Consider the following 8899-nt stretch of genomic DNA (forward strand, 5'->3'; position numbering starts at 1 on the left):
GAGAGAGAGAGAGAGAGAGAGAGAGAGAGAGAGAGAGAGAGAGAGAGAGAAGGGAAGAGGAGGTTGGGAAGGAGACAGAGAAGAAATTAAAATAAGCTACATTCTACTTTATTCAAACTCTGTTTTATATATACTATACACACACATACATATTTATTTACATAAATAAAAGATAAACATTAACATATATAAAGAGAAATTAGAAAATGTATTTTAAAAGTGTGAAAAGCAGCTAAGAAAAAAGAAATGTAAAAATGTTACTTTCAATTTTTGCAGCAGTTACAAATAAACTAATTATCCCTCCTCCTCTTTATTATTACATTACAAAGTTTTCTTCTATCCTGTATTCAATCAGTTTTTCAATCAGCAAATCAAGGAATCAATATTCCACTTTTTTCCCCCATTTTCAATAATATGTTGCAAAATAGATTTCCAATTGGTACCTGAAGTAATCTTCCCTGACCCAGAAATGTTTGGTCATATTTATCCCCATCTTCAACCTATACTTTTTCTGGACAGTTGTTGAGAAAGTGACAACTTAATTTCAATTTTGAGAAATTTAATTATTTTGAGATCCAATCAAGGAATAGAAATGATGTCAGTCACTAGTGGATGAAGTTTGTCATGACAGGGATAAAGAAAGAGGTCCTCCTGGTTCTTCTGGCTACCCCATGGTCGAATGTTCTCCTCCATGCTCTTTCTCATCCTGCTGTATGAAACCATTGGAGGGGGTCATCTGTTGTGTAGGATGAGATTTGTTTATTTATTTTATTTGTATGCTGCCCAATGTCTCTGATGACATTCAGGTATGCATTACCAAACGGAAAATGGCTTGAACCAATGTCTATCAGATAGAAAAGAAAACCCAATTAAATGCCTCCAAACCAAGTCACTCATCAGTAAACATCCAGAAACATTGTGCCCCACAAAAGACTTGGGGCATGAGTTAGGGGTCTTCATGGAAACTGTGGCTAGGGTTCGTATGGCAGTCAAAACCTCTTTGGCCCAATATGGTCAAGATTGATCATTCATGCTTTGAGAATCACTTGAATGTAATGAACTCTAAGTAGGGCAGGCTTTGGAGACCACCTGGAAACCATCTGGTTTAGAATGCAGCTGCAAGATTAATGGTGAGTCAACCCTGCCATGGCAGGATAACACCTTTCTTGAAACCACTGCATTGGAGCCCACTAGTCTTCAAGACCCAACTCAAAGTACTGGTAACCTATAAAGTTCTGTAAGACAGCACCATGTTACATTCAGTTTTACTTGCAAATATTGAATCCGCCTCTTCAGAAAAAAAAATCCTAGAAAAACCTGTTAAGAATCATCCCACACACATACACACACACACACCTGAATTGTGGAGGAGGCATGGATGAGATGATAGGCTTTCTCTGCAGCAGTGCCCACACCTTGGAATTCTTAACCCGCAAAGATCTGTAAAGCTCCATCTTTAATAATCTTAAGAAAACAATGAGTGAGTTTGGAAGCTCTAGCATGGGTGTGTATGTCCCATTGTTTGTGTTTTATTGCGCCTCAATGGTTTCTGTTTTAATGTAATTATTTTTGTTTGTGTTTGTCACCCCAGTTTCTTGGTTATATGGCTGGTCATATAAATTGGATGACTGACTGAATGAATGAATGTTACCATTTAAAGAGACTAGAAGACTCAAAAATCAGGATGAAACGGATTTTTACCAAAGTTGGAACAAATTTTACAGATGGTGGGGGGAAAAGCATGGAAGTTATTGTATGAGATAAGTTAAGATTGTGATTAGGGTGATGTTATTTGTATAGGTTTTTCTCACTAGTAATTAATGGTGAATAGTGAATCGAGATGTATGTCAAATCTGATTTACCATGTTCAATGTTTTTAACTTTTGTATTCAATAAAATTTAAATAAATTAAAAAAAAGATATTTTTATTACACTGTGCCTTAAATCTTAGCTTGATTTTTATAGATTTTATAGACATCCATCTTAGGACAGGTTGATTTATTATTACTGTTTTTTTAAAAAGTTTGGCTCATTTCCATTATTGATTTTGTAATTTTAATCTGTTGCATTTTATCTAGTTCATGATCTGTTGAGTGGGCAAGATATAAAAAGCTGCAAAATAGACACATATATACATGTCATATTATAAAAACAATTTCTTAACCTTCATTCTTCTCCAGGCTCCTTTAACTTCTTTGTTTCTTAAAACATAGATAAGGGGGTTCAGCATGGGGATCACAACAGCATAAAACACAGAAATTACTTTGTCATAGTTCAGAGAATGAGAAGAGCTTGGTTGCACATACATGAAGAAGAGGGTGCCATAGAAAATCACAATAGCAGTCAGGTGGGAGGCACAGGTAGAGAAGGCTTTGTGTCTTCCGCTAGTAGAATGGTTTCTAAATATGGCATTCAGAATATAGATATAGGAGATGATGACTGTGAAGAGGGACCCAGTTAAATTGATTGTACTCAAGGCAAAAAGCTGGATTTCTTTTGTCTGAGTGTCAGAGCAGGATAAAGCTAGAAGTGGTGGGTCATTGCAGTAAAAGTGGTTAATTACATTTGGACCACAGAAGGATANTAGCTATAGACACCAACTACCAGGGAAACACAGCACTTTTTCGACATAATTCTGGAATAAAGCAATGGATGGCAAATGGCCACATATCGATCATATGCCATGACTGAGAGCAAAAACAATTCAGTGGTCACCAATGCAACAAACATAAAAAATTGTATAAGACATCCAGCCCATGAAATGGTTTTCTTGTCAGCTAAAATATCTGTTATTGCCTTGGGGGTAACAGTTGAAGAATAGCTGGCATCCAGGAAGGCCAAATGGCCGAGAAAGAAGTACATTGGAGTATGTAGCTGGGGATCCATCTTGATCAACAGGATCATCCCTAGATTTGCACTCAGTGTGATGATATAAATCATCAAGAATATATTAAAGAGAACGACTTGTAATTCTGGATGATCTGTGAATCCTGAAAAGATGAAATCCACCACCTGGGTCTGATTTTGTCCAGTCATATAGTCCTGCCTTTTTTTTCCTGCCAAGGGTTTGAAGAAAGGAAGAAGAAATCAAGATTACTATATTGTTGTTCATTCACTTTTCATGTTTACTGGATTATTTTAAAATAAATATTTAATGTTTGTTGATCTGAAAAGTGGACCCTGAACATGTGGGAATAACACTAGGAAGATGAGGATGGTTTAAATATGCTTCACTGAAGTTTCATATTCAAGCTCACTCACTTTATTATTGAATTTGAGAGCCAGTTTGGTCTAGTGGTTAAGGTACGGTACCAGTCTAGAAACCAGGAGACTGTGAGTTCTAGTTCTGCCTTAGCCATGAAAGCCAGCTGGGTGGGTGACTTTGGGCCAGTCACTCTTTCTCAGCCTATCTCACCTCACAGTGTTGTTGTGGGGAAAATTGGAGGATGAAGACGTGTTGGATATGTTTGCTGCTTTGAGTTATTTGTAAAATAATAAAGGCAGGATATAAAAACAAACAAATAATACAATTTCCTCTAAATCAAATAACATTTGATTTTCATATATTCATACTCTTTTGAATTGAAAACTGAAAAGAAAACATTTGGCTGGCACAATCTTGTCCCAGTGTAGTCATATTGCCCTTCACAAATCTGGTTCATTATCATCATTATTGTACCCTTTCAATTAGACTTCTGTTAACACTTTCCAAGGCATATTTAACAAACTTGTCTATAGCAGTTGCATCCATTCTTTCTATCTTTCCTTTGTATAAGAAATAATAATTCTTTCAATTTTCAGGCAGAGACACAGCCTCCGCACACATTAATTAAATCTCATAGTCATTTTGGAAACAATCGACACCCATATTTTAACAATTTTTGAATTATACCATTCATATTTGCAGTCGGTAGAACAAATATTAGAACTGGCAGTGAAAATATTGGTGAATAGCTTCTGCCTTTTAGGATCACCCATCAACAGTAAACTAACAGGCAAGCATTAAAATCCAGACTAGCACTTGGTAGAGCATCCTGAAGGCTTTGGAAAAGAATATGCCTACAATATAATACCTACCTACCGTGGTAGGTAAGTAAGACCTACCCTGAAAATAAGCCCTAGCTTGATTTTTGGGGATGGGCCTAATATAAGCCCTACCCCCAAAATAAACCCTAGTTTTGGGGCAAGCCACACACCTAAAAATCAAACTAGGATGGGGATGGGGGAGATGAAGTTGCCCTACATGCCCTGCACCCATTTACTTTGCAGCCAGCCCTCTCCTTGCCAGCCCACTTCTTCTCCAGTGTCCACAGGCCTGCATTTTGCAATCAAGGCTTTTCCGGAAGGCCACTGCAGCCAAGAACCGAGGTATGGATTGAATCCATTGCTTGGCTATTGGCTGCAGAGGCCTTCTGGAAAAGCCTGACTGTGAAATGCAGGTCCGAGCTCCATTCTGAGCTGTGGAATGAAGCTGCTCCTTCGGCCACAGAAGAACTGGGCCTGCTGGGAGAGGCTGTCAGAGGCAAAAAAAATAAAAATAAGACCTGGTTTTATTTTTGGGGAAACATGGTATATTCCTACAAAATACTACAAGCCGTATTATTCTCTTGTGACATTGTATGGAATGAAAGTTGGACTTTGAAGAAACAGAATAAGCAGAATATTTGATGCTTTAATTTTGGTATTGGAAGTCTGAGAATGCCATGGACAGCCAAAAAAACCCCCAATGAATCAACAAATTAATCAAGAATTCTCATGTAAGGCATAGATGATCAGTCTCAAATTATTGTATTCTGGATACAATCTTATACAAAAACCAAGTTGCATAGAGAAGGCTCTAATGCTGGGAAAGTTTGAAGGAAAGACAGAAGGCCTTCTTTACCTTGACATTGATTGCTGCCCTCCAGGACCACAATGTTTTTACCGATTCACCTGTGAAACAATGAACAGACAGGTTTTGTTTTTCCTCCAGATGTTCTGAGGGAAGGGTGTACGGATATACTGATGGCTGTTTAAAAAATAAAAAGGTGAAATTGACAAGGCTGTGCTATTTTCTCCTTCCAGGACTACGTGCAACTAAAATGTACAAAAGAGTCATCACTAAATGTTAATTTTTGCTTTTGCTAGTATTATTAAAAATTCCTGAATTATTGCAGCTTTTTTTTTAACTTTCTGATAATTTAAACACTACCTATATATATATATTTCAGAAGCTGGAGTAAGTTGATTTCACATTTCATGTATATGAAATATAAAAATGAGCAAATCAGTGGTAGAAAGCAGCAATAGTATATGTATTTTAAAAATGCTCTTAAGAGCCTACCTGATTAGTCCAATGTTGCCTTGAAGCACAGTTGTTATCAAGAATTTATATAGGAAACACCATAATTATATACAGTATTGCAGTTGGTTTAATGATTTTCTCCCTTGATAGTGGTTAAGCATATTTACTAACAAGCAGTGACTGAAGGAAAAATGGAAACAGAAAACAGCCAGACACCATTTTCCTACTAAGTGGAACCTATGATGATGTTCTCCTGTATCTGACTTATTTTTGAAAGATCTCTGCCTAGCTCAGTAAAACAGCAGCTGCCTCCATTTGGGCTGCACATTAGTGCATAGAATGCAGACACTGACAGAGATAACTGGTCTCATTAAATACTATTCTGTATAAAAAACCTCCCTGAAAATAAAAAATTGAATAACAGAAAATACCTTTTAACTTTGTATTGACCCCAGTATGCTAGAGTTGTACTTTCTGAGATGCCAAGATGTTCAGAAGCAAACATTGTTCTTTGTTCTCTTTTCATATATCATTTGCTGATGTTGACAACTGCCTTTACTGGGATCTAAAGTTCAAGGAATGAATCTTTCTGCACACAAAAGTTTTACCTTTGATTCTCTTAGGAGCCATAGAAGAGCAGCTGCCTAATTAATTAAGAAGGGCAGATAAAGTGCAGGAAGATGGAGTTAAATCTTTTGGAGAAGACCAGATCCTATACAGCAGGCGTGTCCAATCCATAGCTTGCAGGCCACATGCAGCTCTGGACAGTTAGTAATGTGGCCCCACAACTTTTAACATCATTATGTGCTTTTTAGTGATTTTTTAAAAGTGATACTATATTATATATTTTGTATGTGGCTCAAGACCTTCATTTAATGAGGCCCAGGCAAGCCAAAAAGTTGGACACCCATGCTATATAGCAGGGGTGTCAAACCTGATTTCATTGAGGGCCGCATCAGCATTGTGGTTGTCCTTGGGAGGCCAAGTGGGTGTGGTTGGGTGGGTATGGCTGACTGGGTGGGCGTGGCTGGCTCGATGTCGCTTGCATTGGGGGGCACCTGTGGGGGGCCAGGCGGGGCTATGGAGGGGATTTGGGGGTCTCTGGCAGAGGGGGATGGGACTAGGCAGGTGCCGGGGTCTGGTCCACCAGAGAAGCCTCACTATCCCTCTCAGCGTGGGCTACCCAGGACCCTGGGCAGTAGGGGGAGCAGGCATCTGGCCTGGCCCTCAAGCTCCCAGAGGCCGGGACCCTGCAATCCAGCCTAGCTCTGCTTCCCAGGCGATGCCCGGCCACACACGGGGCAGCTCCAGGGCTGGGCTCAAGCAAAGTGGGAATGGGAGTCCTGGCTGCCTCTTGGGGATGGGGAGCTCCCCACCCTTCCCATTTGCTGGGGCTGTCGAGGGTGTGGTGGCGGTTGGGAGGCTCATCCCATATGTGCAGCAGAGCTGGAGGATGAAGTTGTATGGCGGGGGCCAAGCCTTTTATCTATTATGTGTCTCCTTTTTTCCATGCTTTTTGCCTTTTGCCACCCGGACATGTTAGAAAACTGGGAGTTGCAATAATTTCTGCAGGAAGCATATCTGATTACAGAATGGGAATGCATCATAGAGCTTCCACAATTCAAAGCAAGCTTTCCTAATAAGCAGTCATACATGACAGCCATGGCAGATAAGAGAAGGTCACCTCCTGTTTTTGGAGAAAAAGCAATAAGAGATAAAACTGGAAGATAGCAATAAATCTCAATAACATTATGTATTCCTCCTGTGTATCATCCTATAAGGAATAAATTCATTAAAAATAGCCAAGGATTCAAATAACTTGTTTAGAAAGGTACATTCTAAGTGTACATAGCAGAAACAATTCTGTTGAACAGAAAGAATGACAATTTGTTTATGGAATATAAATTATAGGTAGTCCTCGATTTACAACCACAATTGAGCCCAAAATGTATGTTGCTAAGTGAGACATTTGTTAAGTGAGTTTTGCCCCATTTTATGACCTTTCTTGCCACAGCTGTTAAGTGAATCAATGCAGTTGCTAAGTTAGTAACATGGTTATTAAGTGAATCAGGCTTCCCCATTGACTTTGCTTGTCTGAAGGATTGCAAAAGCTGATTATATGATCCTGGAACACTGCAACCGTCATAAATATGAACCAGTTGTCAAGAATCCCGATTTTGATCACATGACCAGGGGATGCTGCAATGTTCGTAAATGTGAAAAATGGTCATAAGTCATTTTTGTCAGTGCTGTTGTAATATTGAACAGTCACTAAATGAACTGATGTCAGCGGAGGACTACCTATATCCTTTGAGAATCTTAAAATACTTTGAAAAACATGAGTTTGTGTAAGCAGTAACACAATATCAAAAGGGAATAAAACCTTCCGTCCACCTTCTTGCCAATCTTAACACTCCCAAGAATGCTTCTGTGCCCTACTGTACTAAATTCATCTTTCTCTTGATGCACCTTCTGACATGTTTTTGTTTGCAGTCTGCGTTAAGAACTTGTCTGTTTTAAATATTCTTTAAAATTTGAAAATTACATATTTTAAAAGTCACTATTCACAATATGTAGATCTACTTATAACCCCAAGCATACAGTATATTATTAATGCTCTTTTTATTTTATATACAATAATGCCAATGATGATTTGGGTCAAGGCCTTCTGAGTTTGATCATTCTTGAATCAGAATTCTTATACAATATTTAGAGAAACCAGCTATTTAGCAGATACCAAGAACGATGTTAAGGGTCAACTTAATCTAAAGAAGTTTCATCCTGATTGCAAATAAAACAATTTAATTTATTTTTCTTCAGTGTCTCTGCATCTCAATAGTACAAATTAATTGTGAGCTTGCAATTCCATTTCAGTTGCTTTACAGTTTACCTTCCCTTAATTTCAGAGACTGGAATATTAATAGTTGATAAGAAGAGGCAACAGTTAGAAAAGGTTAGTGCCACATCACAGTGGCTGAAGGGGGGAGGTTCCATGCAGTATCTGATAGGGCATAGGGCTATTGAAATGCAAAGCTGTTAATTCTAGAAGTAGCTATGTGATCAAGCAGAAGCCACTGAAATTAACGGACTACAAACACCTGTTCCATCTTGTCAGCATTCAAGTACCTGAATGAACTTTGCTTCATACCAGCTCTATCACGAAACATTTGAATGAAGATCACGGGGACTTCTTTCTTGATTGTGGCTTAGCAGCTGCAGCAACCACAGGTTCTTAGTTATGGCTACTTCAGCACTTCATGATTCTTAGACCAGTAGCAAGTCAATGGCCTACCCATTCATCTCACAAGGACTAGAGATGTTGCTTTCTCTTCAGGGTTTCCTCTTATGTTAGACTTATTATTTTATGATGCAACGGGTTTCTGAGCTGTGGCAAATATGCACAGAACATGGGCTGTTAAAGAAATTTTTCACAGCTAACCACAGAGTGAAGCAATTGAGGCCAGATTGCATTTCTTATGAAGAATGAGTACATTGCATTTGAAATGGACAGACAGTTTTTCACACTACGAAATTGTACAGTTTTCTTGTGGCTTATTTTTCTCTCGAATATTTGGCCCATGTGCCCACTATTGGATATGTCAAGGCCAAGCATTG

At 38.6% G+C, this 8899-nt stretch overlaps 1 protein-coding gene across 1 annotated transcript; it reads right to left on the bottom strand.

Annotated features, from left to right (window-relative positions):
• Positions 1-2143: 2143 nt before the first annotated feature.
• LOC107299632 (olfactory receptor 1030-like) lies at positions 2144-3036 on the bottom strand. The gene is given in 2 exon segments (XM_029286824.1): positions 2144-2589; positions 2592-3036. Coding segments are annotated over 2 exon segments (891 nt in total).
• Between the last annotated feature and the right edge of the window lie 5863 nt (positions 3037-8899).

The sequence above is a fragment of the Protobothrops mucrosquamatus genome, unplaced genomic scaffold, assembly GCF_001527695.2.
Source record: "Protobothrops mucrosquamatus isolate PMUCROS unplaced genomic scaffold, P.Mucros_1.0 scaffold5203, whole genome shotgun sequence".
NCBI lineage: Eukaryota > Metazoa > Chordata > Lepidosauria > Squamata > Viperidae > Protobothrops > Protobothrops mucrosquamatus.